General features: G+C 31.5%; 2 protein-coding genes and 1 long non-coding RNA gene across 3 annotated transcripts; all 3 read left to right on the top strand.

Annotated features, from left to right (window-relative positions):
* Positions 1-365: 365 nt before the first annotated feature.
* On the top strand, positions 366-13,330 carry LOC132714083 (uncharacterized). The gene is made up of 2 exons (XM_060696825.1): positions 366-697; positions 12,042-13,330. The coding sequence occupies exons 1-2, from the start codon at positions 415-417 to the stop codon at positions 12,452-12,454; spliced, it is 696 nt and encodes a 231-aa protein (XP_060552808.1). The 5' UTR covers positions 366-414; the 3' UTR covers positions 12,455-13,330.
* Positions 4,311-6,318, top strand: LOC132714077 (uncharacterized). The gene is made up of 3 exons (XR_009623519.1): positions 4,311-4,434; positions 5,691-5,748; positions 5,912-6,318. It is a non-coding gene; the product is annotated as an uncharacterized LOC132714077 (long non-coding RNA).
* Positions 13,331-16,628: 3,298 nt separating the features above from the next.
* Positions 16,629-19,769, top strand: LOC132714068 (complement C1q tumor necrosis factor-related protein 6-like). The gene is made up of 2 exons (XM_060696805.1): positions 16,629-16,955; positions 18,989-19,769. The coding sequence occupies exons 1-2, from the start codon at positions 16,673-16,675 to the stop codon at positions 19,393-19,395; spliced, it is 690 nt and encodes a 229-aa protein (XP_060552788.1). The 5' UTR covers positions 16,629-16,672; the 3' UTR covers positions 19,396-19,769.
* The last annotated feature ends 574 nt before the right edge of the window (positions 19,770-20,343 follow it).

Here is a 20,343-nt window from a genome sequence, read left to right as displayed (position 1 = left end):
TATAAAAATATATGCTGAGAAATAGAAAAACGTATATAATTCTTATTATTTCAAAAACGTGCCATAGCAATTACAAACATGCAATGTTAACAGATAAGTATGACCAGCCTTTTTGATGATTCGCATATAAATCGCTCCCTAGAGTAAACGTTACAAGGAGACAACAATAAACATTCCAGCCAGCTACTATGTTCCGATATCTAGTAATATTTAATAATACAAATGTAGTATGATATAGGCTGCACAAATATACTTTGAATAATTTTCGAACATGTTATAGCGATGGAAAAAATTGAAAAATTTACTGAACATTTTGACCGGCCCTTATTATACTTAGCATATAAATCTCTTCCTCCGCAAAATGTTTTAGTAATATTTACAGAAAGTAAGGATAACAAAGCCCTGTAAGATACGATGTTCCGATATCTAGTAATATTTCTGTGCTCTTCTGCTTTGTTATCAGCAGAACCATCTTGTTCAAAATTTCATTATGAAGAGCAAACATTAAGAAAGATGATAATGGTCGAGATTTTAGTGGACAAACTGAAGGCGGACATTGAAGAAACAAAAGGAAACGTTCATGACACATTGGCTAACATAACAACTGAATGCACCGAATCTGCCGAAAAGCTTGGACAAGTTACCTCAAGGATTGTGGATATTGAAAATATTCTGAAGGACTTAAAGGATGAAAAAGGTAATGTCGGACATGTATTTTATTCATTATTAAAAATTTATTTTCATCTTGTGATATGAAAATTATCACTATGATAAATCGCCCGGTCTAAAGAAAATCAATCAATCACTCATCATATTCCATTCGTGGTACCGCTACTCATGAAATATTTATTTAAATACCACTTGAATATCCACTATATATTATTATTGTGTAAATCACTTAATTGTGAAAATAAAAAGTATATTTTTATGTAATGAAAGCGCATTTAATTTGAAATAATTTGTCATAAAAGTAGCAAAACGTATATTGTACTAAAAGAGGTATTTTACGTTAAACCGTTTCCACACTCCCATATTTCAAACGTCATTATAACAAATACACATTCACTATTTGTTTTCGTTGATGGTTTAAGCACATGAAGGGAAACGTCATGTGATAATCATATTTAAATGCCCTTAGATTCAACAAATAACTAACAATAGTGTTAGAGTGTTGGATTAGTGCTTTAAGATTTGATTATTCTTTTTTATGGTGTGTAGTTTTTGGGGGCGCATGCGCAATGCGCCCCCAAAGGAATAACGACAAATTCAGATTTACTATGGTTTGAACACAATTAGTCAGCTACCTACGCTAAGCAAAATAGTTCCAAAACTTCGCAGTAACTCCCAAAATCATAGTTCCCTATCTATTTTAAAATTGACTGGCCAATTATGTACTAAATTTTGCAATCGTCTTTTAAAATTGTATGTATATTTTTGCTTTACGCGATTTTAATATTACTACGTCAGCGGTCGATCATAGCCAAAGTACTTGCATAAATATAGTACAAATTACATGTAGTCACAAGTTAATTCAGTGTCATAGAAATCAAAAATTTAGCAAGTAATGGAATACGGATTTCAGATCAGCTAACTTTAAAGCTTATAGGGCCTAATGCTTCATTTAAAAGTGTAAATTTAAGAAAAACATTGCATGCGTATGAATACGAACTATTTTCGCTTCCCGCAATCGCCATTGTTTACAAGTTCATCCGTGAAAAAGTTTTGCTGATAATATAGAAGTTCCACGTGTAAAAACGAGTTGTAAGTTTTATATTACAAAAACCTTATCTCCCTTTTACCTAACTGTTGAATAACTTTGCTTGGTTTGCATTTATCAGTGGCAAAATCGTCGTCAAATCGTTGCAGAAACATTCACAGGGTATGACTTAATACAGGATATGAGATATATCCGCGGATATGATTTTAAATACCGGATATGACCTATATTTTACAAAGTAATTTTTTATGACTTTTTTTTTGGTACGATGTTTTATAATCATACAATGAATTTACATGCAAAATAGCGTTATAATATAATAAAGAAATTATTACTTTGTAAAATATAAGTCATATTCGGTATTAAGACATACCGATATTCGCATTCTGGCTGCTTACAAAAAATACAACGTTATTCAAGATGACTGATGTTCATGTTTTTATTTCATAACGTTGATATTTAAGTTTCAATCTAAAGCTGTATTTTTTACAAATTTTCTTCACAATCGGCCATTTTCGGGTGAAGCTTTTTTTGTACTGAATTGACCTTATCAAATTTTAAGTTTAGCAGTTCCTTCCCTTGAATGTCTGGAAAAGAGTCAGCTCGGCGCTATACCAACTTGGCCCACTTTACTAAAATATATATAACGTATTTACTTTGCTTTGCATGTTGTTAAGGTAAATGAATAACAAGGTTAGCTTTTAAAAAAGCTAGTAGCGACTCGCTTCGTAATTTTTTTCCAGGGGTGTGTTTAAATGTAAAAATGACAGTTCTGGTAGCTGAAGAGACTTCAGCGAACATCAAGATATAATCTTAAAGTGACATATAAAGTTATTGAAGTCAGTTATCTCAGTTTAACAAAGAGGAATATGAGTATATATGAAGATGCATGGAAACAGATAGAATGAAGTCCCGTTGTCTATGGACATTTAATATATGGCCTGTTGACATTGACCAGAATATTTTTAGATAGGTAGTCTCTTATACGCAGTTAAGTTGTAATATGTTATTTAGTATTGGAATGAGTGACAGACAAAGATTTGTACAAGTTCTCAAGGCATTGGTACATACTCAATATTAAAGCTGGAGGCATTGAAGTTTATATCAATAAGACTTACAGTTTCACATATTTTCCCTAAGCATTTTAATAAAAATTATGTCCACTTCATCTTGGTATAACAAATCGATATGATGTAGATACATAATCAAATTTTAAAGTGGTAAACAAGGCAATACCACATGCCAAATATTTAAGGTTGAGGCATTAATAAGTAATGAAGGTGTGCGTATGTACTTCTATATAAGAGGTGTCATTGACATATGTATAGAACAATATAAACAACTATGAAAGAGTAGTCCTGTAGTGTTGTTTATGTGCTTTGATTTCAGATATATCATTTAAAGAGAAGCAAAATTACACATTAGGGACAACAGATAAATAGTGATCCCAATTCCTGTTTATGCTCACCAGAGCACAACTTGCTCATAGTGAGCATAAAAGGGAATTATATTGTAAGAGGGCTTGGTATAATGATCATCTCCTGTGTAAAGCCGGCATACAGGGCATTTTTTGCCAAAATTGTGAAGGGGCCTGGGCCTGTTCATTTTGTGAAAAAAGTGTGATATGTCATAAAATTGTGAAAAATGACATTATAAAATTTGCCATTTAATGAAATTTTAAAACTGAAGATGATGAAACTTGATAACAATTTCTGTAAAATCTGCTTTGAGCTTGTACTTTAATCTGGTAAACATGCACAAATGCCATATAACTTGATTAAAACTATTTACATGTTTGTAATAGGGAAAAATCAAGTTTTACCAGAAGGTAAACAATGAAACTTGAAGACAAAGTCCAAAAATTTTATGAAATCTCTTTTGAAATTGTGAATTTTTTCCCACCGCTTTGTGAAAAAAAGTGCAATTTTGAATTGTGAAGGGGCCTGTTATCGGCCCCTGTTATAGAAGGAAAAAATGCCCTGGCATAAGAAATATCTTTTTATTATTATATAATTATACATTGTACTTCTGCCGAAATAAAGTATATCGATATATTTAGAAAAAAAGTTATTTATTTGTCTTGCATATTCTATAAAATTAATATACATATAATAAAAATGTGTTTCCTTAGATTTATTTTGTTTGTAAAGTAATTTTCAAAAAAATATGAAACAAAAAGGTGTTTACTTAATATCATAAGCGTCTAATTAATTGCAGGTGGTTACTAATCAAATTTGAATGAATGAGTCAATCATAATTATCACCTTATTAATCGGTATCCTTAACATACACATTGATTGATAATTATAGCCCGTAACAATAGGAGTCTTTTACCCATTTTAGAAAGTGGGCCGAGTTGGAAAAGGGGCCGAGCTGACTTTGGGGCCGAGTATGTTCTAGGGCCGAGCTGACCCGGATTGCCCTATTATTCTTTACAGTCTATTGTGTGTAGGCTAAATTTAGGAGACACTTGTGAAAATATGCAATAAAAATGAATATTTACATTGAAAATACAGGAAATGAAAATGAACATTTAACTTTATCAATATTTCTTAATGTTTTATTGAAGAATGTAATAAATTAAAAGAAATATTGTATTAATTAGGAAAAGTTTTTATTTCAGGTGTGTGATTAAAGGCTTGTTTGTTAGATTTCAACTGTGGCACAGTTGGTTGTTTGCTGAGAAGCTGTGAAACATAATTATACAGGCCATTAAGGTAAAAACGTGTCATGTGTAACATAGCATTTCCTCATCAAAATGCTTTAAAAAAATTAATTATAAAAACATTAATAATTTCAAAACTTAAAACATCTAATAGTCTTATTTTAATTTGGAAACATACATCATCTTAAGTCTTATCTAAAAATGTTAATGTATAACATCAAGTCTTAACTTAAAAAATAAATAAGTAAAACTAACTTAAGCAAAATTCAGGTACTAGCTGTAAAAATATATATATGTAAACTATATAATTATTTTGTATTTAAAAACTTACAATTAACTATAAAAAATAAATAAAATAACATCAACACTGAACTTTTGTGTTATAAAATACCTTCATTTAACAAAAAAAAAACGTGAATAATAATACACCAGTATCCCACACACACCAACCAACTAAGGGTTTCCGTGTAGGGCGCTCACTACGCCAGCAAGTAGAAACTAGATTAACTGGTCCTTTATCTGAGCAGTACAGCATAGATGGTTTTTGTGTATTGTCTTCCAATTTGGGTCAGGCCTCACATGGGATAGCAATTTATTACTAGGAAAATATTAATGTCTGTCATTTTACTTGTTTTACTCATTCTGACATAGAATGTGCTTTACTGTGTTTACAAGACATAGTTATTGGATTTGTTTATTGTCCTCCAAGGTGTGCTACTGTTGCATATTTTTCAGGGTTTCTATTCAATATTTTGGAAATTGTTTCAAAAGAGTTTAAAGTGACTGGAATTTTAAAAAAGCTTATTTTAATGGGAGATTTCAATTATGATTATACTGAGAACAAACCAGTTGCTAAAATTATACAGGAAGTACTCAGTTCAGTTCAACTCATTGATTCAGTAACTACTGATTATGGCAGCTGTCTTGATCATATTAATTGCGGCTTGCCTTTGAATAAAGTGCAAAAATTTGGTACACTAGAATCTTATTATTCTGACCATAAACCTTTATACATTTTATATCATACTTGAATGCAAGTCTTTTGAATAAATGATTTCACAATAAGTGGAGTGATGAATATTGAATTCATAATTAGTTATAATTTCCATAAATTGTGTAAATAACATTTGCTCAATAGAATGAATTAACTGTATTGGTCAGTCATTTCTACATAAGTTCTGTGTGGAATGACTCAAAAAATTGCCTCTTCTCAATTTTTTAACATGCTTATTAGTCATAATTTCATAAGATGTTATTTAACTGTTATTTTAGAATAAAAAGATTAAGGCCTTTACTATCTATTTTCAGTGGTACCAAAAAGATGGTAAGTTGGTAGTGTTCAGTTCCGGGCAAGCATTTTCTTCAAGTAAGACCATACATTATATATGTTAGAAAGTTAAAAAGGAAATGTTAATGGTTTGAAAATCTTTGTGCATTTACAACTTTGACCAAATAGTTTCTCAAAGTATTTATTTGACATTTAAACTGACATAATTAGTGGCATATGTTTCTAACTTTTTCTTTTTCAGGAGGTTTTTGTCAGATTGATGAATGTGAAATTAAGAGGACCCATTTTGAGAATGCATCAAGAGAGATAGTCTAAAATGTAATACTGTCAATGTGACTAACCTTGAAGTAAACAGATGACACAATGTTTTTTCAATGTCATGGGCTATAATGAAGAGGTACATGATTATTTGTATACACTTTCCCTTAATAAATAATTTCTAAATATTTGACATGTTTAAAGGCCAACACAGGACTCAAGGCTTATTTAAAATCAGTAAGCTTGGCACTAAGAGCCAAATGTATATTAATTATTTCAATATCATTTCATCATGCAATCTGTTGTTAATTTAGGAACAAAAGTCGATAGCAAAAACATTTTAGCCGTGTCATGACAAAACCAACATAATGGGTTTGCGACCAGCATGGATCCAGACTAGCCTGAGCATCCGTGCAGTCTGATCAGGATCCATACTGTTTGCTATCAGTTTCTCTTCTTGTAATAGGGTTTGTAAGCGAACAGCATGGATCCTGATTAGACTGCGTGGATGGGCAAGCTGGTCTGGATCCATGCTGGTCGCAAACCCATTATTTTGGTTTTATCATGACACGGCTCATTTGTGACATGTAATTGACTTAAATTGTATTTTGAAATTCAAGTTTTCAAGGCATTTGACATTGAAATAGTGACTTCATGTAGTAAGCAGTCAGTAAAATCTAATCATCTCATCTTGACTTAGCTCAAACTGTATATAGATTATCAGAATCACTCACATTTACAAATTTATATGACTTTGAAAAGTTGTGTTACTAAGCAAATAAATAGATTTAATTGGGGTGACCATAGTCAAAGTAATGTACCTAAACCACTTACCTTTAAAGATATACTATGCTCATCAGTAAAATATTTTAATCATAAAAATTTATTGAATTCTATGAAACTCTTTTTGAATATGTCTAATTTGAATGAAATAATGAATTAACTATGCAATGGAAGCCATGTTCCTTCTTACGAGACAAAAACAATTTGGTCCTTTCTTAAAAAAAACTGTCAGTTTCATAACAACACTATATATTTATATTGTGACCACCATTAGCATGTGGTGTTTTAACATTACATAGCTACTTTATGTAAACACAAAACATGCTTATTTTATGTTTACAAAGAGACTGTGTAGCAATTATCAATGTTCTATTATATTTAATATGGATTCTTTAATGTGAGAAAGCAATCCAGCTAGCTTTAAAAAAAGGAAGTGGTTCTACTCAGATGCTCGTTTGTGAAATAATGCACAGAGGGTTTGAGCACTGGCATTGGTCGCGCATTTTTATGCCCCCGCCATGTAATGGCCGGGGCATATAGTGTTACCCTGTTCCATCCTCCATCCTTCTGTCATTCCGTCATCATCAGTTTCCGTTCATTATCTTAAGAACGATTGCACACATTCAATTTAAATTTGACATATGGATATGCCATGAAAAAAATACAGGTCAAATTCGAATTTGGTCATGGTTCAATGATTTTTGGCAGAGTTATGCCCCTTTTACTTTGAAAATAATATGAAATTTCAGTTTCTGTTCATTATCTCCCCAACGGTACAACACATTCAACTCAGAATTGACATATGGATATGTCATGAAAAAATACAGGTCAAGTTCGAATTTGGTCATGGTTCATGATTTTTGGCAGAGTTATGCCCCTTTTACTTTGAAAAAAATATGAAATTTTCAGTTTCTGTTCATTATCTCCCCAATGGTACAACACATTCAACTCACATTTGACATATGGATATGTTTTTGGAATGCCCAGGCAAAGTTCGAATTTGTCATGGTTCAATGAATTTTGACAGAGTAATGCCCTTTTCACTTTGAAAATGATATGAAATTTACAGTTTCTGTTCATTATCTACCCAACAGTTTTACATATTCAACTTAAATTTAACATATGGATATGTCAAAGGAATGGGCAGGTCAAGTTGGAATTTGGTCATGGTTTGATGATTTTTTGGCAGAGTAATGCCCCTTTCACTTTGAAAATAATATAGATACATCTTAGGAATAAGCAGTTTTAGTTTGAATTTGGTCGTGGTTCAATGATTTTAGACAAACTTATCTTTCCTGAATGTTGGAAAAATTTTGAACTTTCAGTTTCAGCACTCATACTTTTAGCCATTATTTTGGCTACAAATATGCAATATGCTATTTTTAAAAGGTTAAGACTGAATCATTTCAGTGCCTTGAACATTGTATGAAAATGGTTTGTGTTAACATCGAAAAGTTTTAAGGGCTTTGAACTTAAAATGAAAAAAATAATTAATGCACCATCTGAAATTTTGGCTGCATGTGGGGGCATCCGTGGCATGATGACACATTTCTAGTTTGGTTTTATACCTTTATAAATCAGAGTAATTCTAACAGAGAAATGCTGAAAAAAGTTAACATACAAGTATGGAATATCTCGGTCAGCAATAAACTTTTTCAAAACTCTATTTCAGAAAACAGAGATGCTTGTTTGACAGTTACAGTAATAGTAGGAGTTATGAGGGAAGATAGATTGCAGTGATAACTATATTGAGGCACCACTTCATCACCAAGAACATGAGTCGAGATGACTTATCAATGTTTTCAATGTGTTTGAACACCCATTTTGAATAATACAGCTCAGAGTGAATTCTTCAAAATAATTAATTCTGTTTTCAAAGTTTTTTATTTAGATGTTAGTTGATCTTGTCAAGTACTTTATTTTTTTATGGGGTGGCAACAAATACTTAAATCAATACTCGAGTACTCGGTCATTTTTCAGATCGAATATTTGGTTACTCGGATGATTTCCAATGATCTTTAAATTTTTAACACACAATATCAACACCGTCTGCATGCTATCTTCATTTTCTATTTTAATTCATAGAATTTGTAGCTATAAATAGGATTGCAAGAAATACATATAATAAAATATAAACATAAAAAATGTCAATGACAGCATTTATTATATACCTATGAATTTTCTTCCTAAAGTACAGGATAATCTTGAAGCGCAAATAGGCTTCAACTGTTAGAAAATTCTGTATTATGTTAGAGACAAATACAGTACCATATATGAAAGGACTGGACTATTTTTGACGTTGGTTCTGATCTTAGCTGTGTATAACGTAGTATATGGAAACGGCAACCAAGATAATAAAAGGTGTGGCTGGTTTTGCACAAATTAGGTATTCATCTGTCAGTCATAATTTATTTCTTGACAGCTACATTTCTTTTTTTGAAATTTCTTATATAAGTGTAGTATAATGAAAATCATTTATACTTCAAACGAAAAGGTATATTATAAAAGGAAAATTATGTTGTAGTAGCTTTCTGGGGCTATTCATTTTTCTACTTGCCTACTTGCAATGTTGGAAAATTGATATCTAGCTCGCCCTTTGGTCTCGCAAGATATCAATTTCCCACCGCTGCTTGTAGCAAAATACAAAGCCCCAGAGGGCTACTACAACATAATATTCAGTATATATATATTTTTTATAATTAACAAGTTTGGGCTATCCTTGAGTTTTTTTTCTATTCACTCAAGTTTGAATTTTTTTAAATATATTTATATGAATGCATGCAGCTTTGAAATAGTTTTTACCTATGTATATTTGGCAGCAATTTCACATGTAGCTCTTCGGAAAAAAAATCACTTGAGCAAAAAAATTATAAAGGCATAAAGTGATACCCCGTTCTGTCATCATCAGTTTTTGTTTTTTTTGTATGGTTTTTGTGTCGCCTCTACGGAGTAGTGGCGATAGATAGGGATCACTTCTCCGTCGTCTGTCCGTTTGTCCGTCACAAAACTTGTCCAGACTACTCCTCATAAACTACTGGTGCAATTTCATCCAAACTTTACAGGAATGATCAGTACCAAGTCTAGTTGTGCATATTGTCAGCATTTTCTGGTTCAATGATTTTTGTCAGAGTTATGGCCCTTTGATAATTTTTAATTTTAAAGTTTGTCCGGACTACTTCTCTTATACTACTAATGTAATTTCAATGAAACTTTACAGGATTGTTCTGTAGCTCAAGTCCTTGCTCATATTGCAAGGGTTTTCGGGTTAAACGATTTTTGGCTGAGTTATGGCCCTTGATAAAAAGGTGTTTTTTTCTGTGTGTTGCCAGATACACAAAAGCTTGTCTGGACTACTCCTCATAAACTACTGGTGCAATTTCATCCAAACTTTACAGAAATGGATCAGTACCAAGTCTAGTTGTGCATATTGTCAGCATCTTCCTGTTCAATGATTTTTGTCAGAGTTATGGCCCTTTAATAATTTTTATTTATAAAGTTTGTCTGGACTACTTCTCTTATACGACTAATGCAATTTCAATGAAACTTTACAGGATTAATCTAAAGCTCAAGTCCTTGCGCATATTGCACGGGTTTTCTGGTTGAATGATTTTTGGCCGAGTAATGGCCCTTGATAAAAAGGTGTTTTTTCCTGTGTGTTGCCAGATACGCAAAAGCTTGTCCGGTCTACTCCTCATTAACTATTGGTGCAATTTTATCCAAACTTTACAGGAATGATCAGTACCAAGTCTAGTTGTGCACTGTCCGTCTGTCACAAAATTTGACCCAACATGAAATTGGCCATCATGAGGCGATACATGTGATTACTGATATTTTGTTCCAGTTATTTACAGATGTTTGTATGATTATTTGAATAAATACAGTAAAAGTACACTGATTTTCGTGTTATACACTACAATCCATTGTATTATCTTAAAAAGTTTTCCATGATATATACATGTATATTTTTATATGGAATAACTATATGGTCTCAACCATGACTTCGTGGGTTTTAGGCTCGACTATTTGAAAAATATGAGAGCTATTGTAGTAACCCAGCGTCCGCGTCTGCGTTGGTTAAAGTTAATTTTAAAGTCAAATATCTCGATTATTGCTTGAGATATTCAATTGAAACTTACAATAGTTATTTATAGTAACAATGTACAATCAGATTGAGAAGTTGAATAACTCTGCCTACAATATTAAAACTTCACATGCATTTAGGGTCATAATTGTACATGTAGGTTACTGACCAAGATCCATAATTTTATCTAGCATTTAAGCTGATTTTTCTCCCCTTTTCAACTAAGAGATTAATGGTAAAGTTTTGCTTGTAAGCATGTTATCTCCATAACTACTGAAGGGTTTGTGCCTTTTTTTGGGAGAATTTTATGCATTCATGATAATAAAGCAGTGATTTACTTGATAAAACATCTTAATCCAAGCCTTTGTACCTTTTCCGTCAGTTTTATGTGTTCATATACTCAATTAACACCCTTTTGACAACTTTTTTCGAATAGTCGAGCCTTACTGTCCTCAGACAGTTCTTGCGTAAGTATTGTCACAGGGTGAGAAAAATGTGCAGTCTGACAGGGACTCGAACCCGGGACCCTCGGAATACCGTTCCGCGGCTCTACCGACTGAGCTTTCCGGCCGCTTACACATCTTCTCCCCTTAATAGTGAACAGTTCTGAACCATGACAGTATAATAATAACTCAACAAAAGTTTGAAGGAGTTATATTTCACAAGGTATACAATAGCTGTCGGTAGGACAGTACACTCAACTTTATGCTTAGTGCTTGACAATAGAAGAACCTTGGTTATTTAAAATATTTTAAGTTCACAAAAGGACCAAATTTGTTTTAAAAAACCATTCTACAGATATAAGCATGGGAGAGAGTCCTAGCTAGTATGCTTGCAAAGAAATGTATAAATTTTCAATTTATTTCAAAGCCAGATGTCTATGGAATACGAAAATATCTTGAAACCATAAAGGCAATCTTTAACATATGGATCCTGATCGGGATCAAGTGTGGCAAAGTTTTAATGCCATATGTCAATGGACTTCGGGAAAAAAATTGAGGTGATAGACGCCGACGTTCAGATGACTAGGATAATTTACTTATTCTTATCGAATAATCGAGTAAAAAAATATTGTTTTCTGCTTTGAAAGTAGGAATGGCATCTGCTTGTAACAATAGACCACTATACAATCAACATAATGCGCCCCAGCAGTGCTTTCAGCGCTTTGATTATGGAAATTATCATTTTATTTAATTGCAATCTGGTCAATATTAATCTGCATAGTTTCTGTCTTTTTGTATTTTAACAGAAACAGCGGAAATAATTCACTTTAGTGCGAGAGGAATCAAGAATGCGTCACCTGCCGCAAAAGAAACACTGGTGTTTTCATCAATTATGTCAAACCATGGATCGGCGTATGACAAAACAACCGGAATATTCACGGCACCTGTTGGTGGACTTTACATGTTTAATCTTCAACTTTGCATCAATCGGGACAAATATTTGTATTTTGAGATCGTTGCCAATGACCAAGCAATTTTCAAAGGCCTAGGACTCGATGATACAAGTAAATGGTCATTATGCCATTCATATAGTACTTCTACCATACTTAAAGCATTGGATAAGGTTTCAGTTAAAGCTGCCAGTACAAACGGGAACGCTCTTTGGGAAAGTGACTCCGACGCCTGGAATATGTTTAACGGATTTATCATTCTAAAATAGAAGATAAATAAATAAATAAAATAAAGCTTTGAAGAATTGTTAAAATGAGACAAGTAAACTAGGATGCTGCTGATTTGCTAAAAACAAATCTTTTTATGACTTCACCTACTTCTTGCTGAAATTGTTTTAGACAAGTATGTTATTTGAAATAATTTGTATAATGATGAACAAATTCTAAGAGATATCAATTCATACTACCGAACTTAAATAGCTTATCTTTTATGTCAGTTGAACAGTTGTTAAAGTGTTAAAGATTGTTATAGATTTATTTATATGTTGTTTCAGCCTGCATTCTTATATTTCACATTCCATATTTTCATTTTGGTAAGATCACACAATTTTTACCGACAAATATAAAATCCAGGTCTTAGAAATTAAGCATCATGATTTCGTAACGCTACTAATTACAAACAATTTGTTTTGTGAAATTCTGTGTTTCTCACTCTTATGATTAAGAAATTTAGTAAAGTTTATCTGATCAAAGTATGACATATATCTGTCGCCTATTTTATTATTTTATGAAAAGTTTATTTAGATAACATGCATATACAGACTGTGAGCAAACAGATGTGAATATTTACCCTTTGGGATTAAATGCTTTTGATATCGTTGTCAAGTACACGTCAAAACTGGTACGCATTTGGCAAATATGACAGTTATTGGTGTATGTGACGCTTCTATCTGTATACAAAGTTATATAGTTTTCTTTGGAACCAGAGTATACATTCTCTCTTGATTGTTTGTGTTTGTTTGTTTGTTTGATAACAATTTTTTTTAAATTTGAATTAAGATTGGTTGTGTTTCTTTTAGAATATTTAACAAAAAATAATTTAACAGTACTTGTTTATATAAACAGATAAAAATCTTATGGATTCTCACCAGAGTAAACATTCTTTCTTGTATGTTTGTTTTTGCTCGTTTGTTAAGAATTTCTTTATAAACTTGAATTAAAATAAAATGTGTTAACTTTAATATTTTTGTATTAAATGAATAGTATTTTTTTCAAATAATAGAATCTTACAGATTCTATGCTTTCGGTTTGGATACTATTAAAGTATATAATAATTAAAAAGCTTTTGAAAAAAAAGCATTTCTAAGGCATAATGGGCTTATAAACAGGTTATGAAACATCTATAGACTCCGGTCATTTTTTATCATTTCTCGTATTACACATAGGGTACGTTGTGTTACACGTGGTTTATGAGAATAGAATTGTTCGTTGTTTTAAGAATATTATACTATTAATGAAATCGAAAATCAGAGTATTTCAATATCAAAAGAGACATTGACTTTTCCATCTTTTAATTTCATGTTGTTTTTATTGATAATTATTATTCATAATAGTGAATAGCAAAGAAAAGTGTCCGTTCTAAACAAAATTATGTAGAAAATGTATAATATACCAGGCATTAAACTATTACACTTCTTATAAAAAGTTTACTGATTTTCTTTGGTTAACATTTGTTTGATGAATTGAACCAATTATGTTATTCATCAATCTAAATTAATGTTTGGTAGAAATTATTTTGTATTTTCATTTGTAATTTCATTTGAAAACTTTCTTTAATATGAACCTTTGCTTGGGTTCTTAAGTACTAATATCGGACCAATATCGGTAAGTATCACTAAAGTAATCCCTTAAGTATCTTTTATAACACATCACTAGAGTAAAGACGAAAACAAGGTGTTGATTTTCCATTATCATGTTTAACATGCATCGAAGGAAAATATTTGGATTGATGTGTGCTACAGGACATTGTAATTTGATATAAAAAAGAAAATTGCGAACATATATTTTATCTCAATGTATCTCGAAAACAAAAACGTTTGTTTTTTATCCCTGGGTTGAAAGTTATCTTATTATCTGTAAAAATATGTTTACAAATTACAGAACAGAACAGAACAATACATTATTATCTCAAATCAAAAGACATATGAGATTTCAGAGTAAATGCAAATTTCAAAACACATGACATGTGGTGTATGCAAACAGTATTATAAAGCGATATTTTCAGTAAATTTAAATATTCATTTATTATAATAAGTACATTGATGAGGGGAGTGGGGGGGGGGGCGATGCGAGAATTATTCCAAACGGTGAAGTCGTATATTTATACAGGTGTGAAAATGGTATGAATCTTAAAACAGACTATAGACAGTTGTAGGAGTATTGGCATTCGTGTCTATTTCAGTCTTATCTGATTGGTTCAAATTTGTTGACCTTGAATTAGATCGTGCGAATCGTGACAGAGTTAAAGTGTGTCGCGCTTCTAGAAAGTATGTCTTTATTTACTAGTACAAACAAAAAACAAACACGGATTAATGTGCGTACTTGTCAACAGAAAAAAGGTATTTTGCGCAAAACTAATTGTTTAACCTTTTTTCTTATGATATTAATTTATTAATTTGTGTTGCGTTTTTAGACTTATGCCATGTTTAGACAGGTAGGGAAGTGGTTGGGAACATTAATTTGATTTGCAATGTAGAATCGGGTTACTAGTATATATTGCGTTATTATACAGTTTGCATGTTATGGCATTAATATACATTCTATATAGCATATTAAAGATGACAACAATAGTCAGCGTGAAGCAAACATGAAGTCTTAATATGAACAGATAATGGCAATTGACAGAATTTCGAAAAATATAAATAAGCATTTTTTTCCCTGACAAACATTATATTGCATGATTTGTTACAAACATTACCTCCATATTGTTTCAAATAGTATTTAATGAATTTACAAAGTTTTTGTAATTGCATAGGACTTGAATTCGTTAATAACATTTTAAATTTTATAATGTTTGGATTCCTATAATAATATCTGTTAATATATTTTTTTCTGTGGTCATCAAAAAAGGTGCATTTCAACAGATAATGGAGTTCATCTCCTATGTCATTTAAACTACAAAGAGAACATTTTCTCTCAGAAAAATCTGTACCTTCCCATCTGCCGATTTCTATCGGGAAAAAATGGTTTCCTGTTCTAAATTTAATCATATTTATAAAATCTCCCTTATCAAGAGTCAATAAATAATTTTCAAGGCATATATTTTCTTTATATATAGAATAATTTCTCCCTTTGCTTGAATTTTGTAGAGTTTCATGCCACATTTGATAATTCTGATCTAAAAGTACCTGTTTAATAACACATTTGATCGTTTTGCTCTGAATATTTGTCTGATTTAGCCATAAGTCATTCCTACCAGTATTTGAAAGTATACTTTTAATGTAGCTGAGCCATTTAAATTCAAAATCTTGGCAATTAATCATATATTGATATATTTTGTATGCAATTTTATTTCTGTTTCCTAATATTAATCTGTTCCAGAAACCAATCATCCTGCATTTAATTGTAATATTAATTGGGTATCTGCCAGATTCTGCATATAGCATATACAGGGGTGTACTTGTTCTAAGATGTAAGACTTTCATAAGGAACTCACAATGTATTACTTCTGTATGTTTTTACATAAAGGGATGTTCGCAAAGTTCAAGCCTAGTTGATACTCAATTATGTAAAGCTGATACAATATATTGTCAATCATCTTAATTAATATAACATAAAAATCCAAATAAATATATTGATATGCCGAATTACAAAATCATGACGTTTCGAGAACAGATGAAGAAATAGTGATTGTCAATATTTGCTTGCAATAACAAATGTGTCAATTTGACTAAAATAAAGGTTGTAATTACGCATTGCTAGCAGGTATTACTTCATTACGATCTGACCTAACTCTCTATTCGGATATTGTTCACTGCAATATTTAATGCAGTGTCTAAGTAAGATACAAATATACAAAAGCAAGACACGTCAGAGGTGTAAAAGTAGAAGAATTATGTATCTAAAATGTGGCCGAACAAATTGGTTCGACGTGCAATACACCATAAGAGACTTATTTTTTATAATTTGATCTAGAATGATAAAGCAAAAATTGAGATAAAAAAACAAACATTTTGTCTGATATGTCACTTTATAAATTTCTTAGGAATAAATTTGAAAAAGCATTACTCTTTTTATTCCTTTAAACTTTCCACCGTATCATCTTAAATAAATTTTTGTCACGTGTCAGAGTAATCACAAACAGTTAGTAATGTTAACAGAAAATTATGACCAGCCCTTATGATGGTTTGTATAAACATCGCTACCTAAAGTACAGATCTTTCATAAACTTTACAGGGAGATAATAATAAACATCCCAGTAAGTGACGATGTTCCGATCCCTAGGAATATTTTTCTGCTCTTTGGCTTTGTTATCAGCAGAACAATCATGTTCAAAATTTCACTATGAGGAGCAAACATTAAGAAAGATGATTACGGTGGAGATTTTAGTGGACAAACTTAAGGCGGACGTTGATGAAACTAAAGGAAACCTTCACGACACATTGGCTTATATAACAACTGAACGAACTGAATCTACCAAAATGCTTAAACAAATAACATCAAGGATCGTGGATATTGAAAATATTTTGAAGGACTTAAAACCTGAGAAAGGTAAAGTTTGACATGTACTGTTTTTGTGTTTTTGAATACGGAAACGATTTATATCTGTTCAAGTAGTTTTCATATTAATAGTAATCGTTCAGGTAGTACAGTAGTTAATCAGACTACTTTTTCGTCACACAATAATTTTGTACGATTGTGTAAGAATCAATTTTGGTCACAGCGGTGTTAAATAAGAGGTTTATATACGGAAAGGTAGGACCGGATGGTGATAGTCGGTCCGAGTGCATTATTCATTCCAGATTATCACTTTCCACGTGTATAAATGTCTTTAATACACTTGATAGTAGCACTATTTTTAATAAGATCTACTTGATGTTTCTCTATTGAAATTCCTGTATCTGTACTCTACAGTACAGTAACTTACAGAGTGTCTTCCTTTATGTATATTAAAACTTACAAAGTTCAATACGGTAGAATCTAGTTTCTCACAATAAAACTGATGTATTTTTCCCTTGAATTGTCAATTAAGCTGTGTTTGCTCAAATTACGTTTAAGTTCTCATAAAAAATCACATGATCCGAACTTAAAATAGAATAAAATGGAAACCCCAAAGAACGCCAAAAACGACAAATTGAAAATGTTGCAAGCTCGGTTGAATTGAGCCTGTTCATGGTTACTGTAAAATGCAAGTTAATGTCCACACCCCTAGCACCGGCTTAAGCAATATTCAGTTGAAATGGTAAAATTTTGAATTAAGAAATATCTGCATATGTGTTCATACGGCCAGTATTATGGAACCTTCAATGTTACATGTTATTGCTATTCCGTGGTCCTCAATTCAAGGAATGCGTTTGCCCTAAACGAGAAAACCATGGGCAGAACTAAATAAAATGGAATTTTGAGTGGGGATTTGAGGTGATGGAACCTGTATATCACAGACAAAACGTAAAACGACAATTTTATAAAGCAGAAAACATTCCTAAGGGTGATTATACAGTATTAAAGTAGGAATGCTGGAACCAACCAAGATGAAAATGGTCCAATATAAGAAACTAAAAAAACACGTAACATGTACATACAGTAATGTTGTGCTGAACTTTCTTAAAAAATGGAAAAAATAACATCTTTGATCATAAGTAAGGGCGACTTTATACGGCCTCCATATCGCATAAATAACGTCCTCGGCATTTATTCATAATAACCACGGACTTAATACTAATAAAAAATAATTCTACGACGTGGCTTTAGATGTTTTAAATGTAAACAAATCTTTGAAAACGTATAAGGAATGTAATAAATATGACCATCATCATTTAAAGCAATATTTTCCTTGATTATATCTCTTGTTAAGTTATGATGAAACAAAAGAAAACTAACAAAAAAAAAAAAGAAAATGTTTTAAAATGAAATAAACCAAGCTTGATGATCAAAGCGTATACTCAAAATAAGCCGATATACGCCCTTGTCTTAAAAGGCTTTGTCGGAGGGAGAGGTGAAAAATGTTTTATTTTGGGAAGTTTTAAATCGTTTTCACCGTTTTCTTCCTGTGCATGTGAGAATATTTGTTATAATTGTTGAAGTATTTGATTACGTTCAATCAACTCGTTATTGATAGAGTTATGTCCATTATACGCATATTTTCAGCAAAAAAATATTAGTGGTTTCTGCAGAATAACTTTTGATGAATTACATATTTTACAGGTTTAAGGGTTGTAATTATTGTGATTGTTTTGGCATTAAATTTTATACAAACATAGATTTAGATTGAGTTTACCTGCAATCCATTTGTGATAGAGTTATGCCCATTTAAATGATTATAACAAATTCAAAATCATGCACAAGAATTTTCTTAGACGGCTTCAGCACATGAAAGAGAAAGATCATGTGACAATGATATTTAATTGTGCTTTATATCTAACATTCAACACAAATAACCAAAGTGTTTTGAGTGTTTTAAAAGCGCTTTAAGATTTTATTATTATCATTATTGGTGTAGTGTGTATGGAACTTATCATTTCATTTTATTGCACTTTGGTTGATATTAATCTTTATAATTTCTGTTATTTTTTGTATTTTCACAGATAAAGCAGAAATAATTCACTTTAGTGCAAGAGGAATCAAGAATAAGTCACCTGCTATAAAAGAAACACTGGTATTTTCATCAATTATGTCAAACAATGGATCAGCGTATGACAAAACAACTGGAATATTCACGGCACCTGTTGGAGGACTTTACATGTTTAATCTTCAACTTTGCATCACATCGGACAAATATTTGTATTTTGAGATCGTTGCCAATGACCAAGCAATTTTTAGAGGCCTAGGACTCGATGATACAAGTAGATGGTCAACATGCCATTCATATAGTACTTCTACCTTACTGAAAGCATTGGATAAGGTTTCAGTTAAAGCTGCAAGAACAAATGGGGGCGCTCTTTGGGAAAGTGACCCTGATACTGGAATATGTTCAACGGATTTCTCATTCTAAAATATTAACAAAAAAAAAAACAACAAAAAAACACAAACAAAAAACAGCAAGACAAAATATTGCTTTGAAGAATTGTTAACAAGAGACACGTAACCTTAAGTGCTAAAATCATAAATCAAACCTTTATATGACATAACCTACTTCTTGCTGGAATTGTTTTTGACTAGAATTTTATTTAAAAAATGTCAATTTAGACCACCAGTGGCTTTACAAGAAGATCATTTAATAATAATCCGGTGCTCACAAGACACTGCAATACCTTTTATAAAGACAATGTCAAAGTCTATTTCCTTCATCTCTCCTTTGAATATAATATATGTGTATTAGAATGTTTTTATTGATAAAAAGGCATAACTGGTTGCCATAATTTGTGATATTGCTATCACAAATTATTTGTTCAATGTAATCGACAAACCTGGTTTATTTACTTCGTGTTTACATGTATCACAATATCAAGCGGAATTGCCTTTACATTGAAATTGCCTTTCAACATTTCTTATTTGCGTAGTTAGGCTCTGATGCATTTGGGAAATGAAGTATGTATAGATATCATGATGATGCATAACACATATTTTAATTTCACCTTTTTTACCTACACTTGTCCTACCTGAAATTTTCTTTTGAGGGGCGGAAAACGGAAATAACGAAAACTCATATGGTTGAATCACATATATAGTTTGTTGATGTTTTCAAAATATTAATTGATTAAATACCATAGTATTTACTTGAAATGGGTTACAAGTGTATTAAGTACTCTAGGTACAAGTACTGTGTTTTTCTGATTACCGTTAGTTACGTTGCACTCAGTTATCAGTATAAATGCGAAAAGATTCTGTACTTGTACTCATAATTTCTCAAGTACTGTTTCTAAAATACACGCTACTCTCATAAGCTTGTCAAGTATGTCACTATGCGATAATAATGTCACTGACGTTTTTATTTATGAAT

The sequence above is a fragment of the Ruditapes philippinarum genome, unplaced genomic scaffold (assembly GCF_026571515.1).
Source record: "Ruditapes philippinarum isolate M1 unplaced genomic scaffold, ASM2657151v2 ctg2659_1_1_1_1, whole genome shotgun sequence".
Lineage (NCBI taxonomy): Eukaryota > Metazoa > Mollusca > Bivalvia > Venerida > Veneridae > Ruditapes > Ruditapes philippinarum.
The sequence above is the reverse complement of the archived record's forward strand: the minus strand, read 5'-3'. Positions and strand labels throughout refer to the sequence as shown.

What these genes read in the sequence shown, in the direction of transcription:
- LOC132714083 (XM_060696825.1), top strand. Translation starts at nt 415, where the DNA reads ATGTTCCGATATCTAGTAATATTTCTGTGCTCTTCTGCTTTGTTATCA. An exon ending in GGACTTAAAGGATGAAAAAG is followed by an intron (nt 698 to 12,041) that starts GTAATGTCGGAC and finishes GTATTTTAACAG; the next exon opens with AAACAGCGGAAATAATTCAC.
- LOC132714068 (XM_060696805.1), top strand. Translation starts at nt 16,673, where the DNA reads ATGTTCCGATCCCTAGGAATATTTTTCTGCTCTTTGGCTTTGTTATCA. An exon ending in GGACTTAAAACCTGAGAAAG is followed by an intron (nt 16,956 to 18,988) that starts GTAAAGTTTGAC and finishes GTATTTTCACAG; the next exon opens with ATAAAGCAGAAATAATTCAC.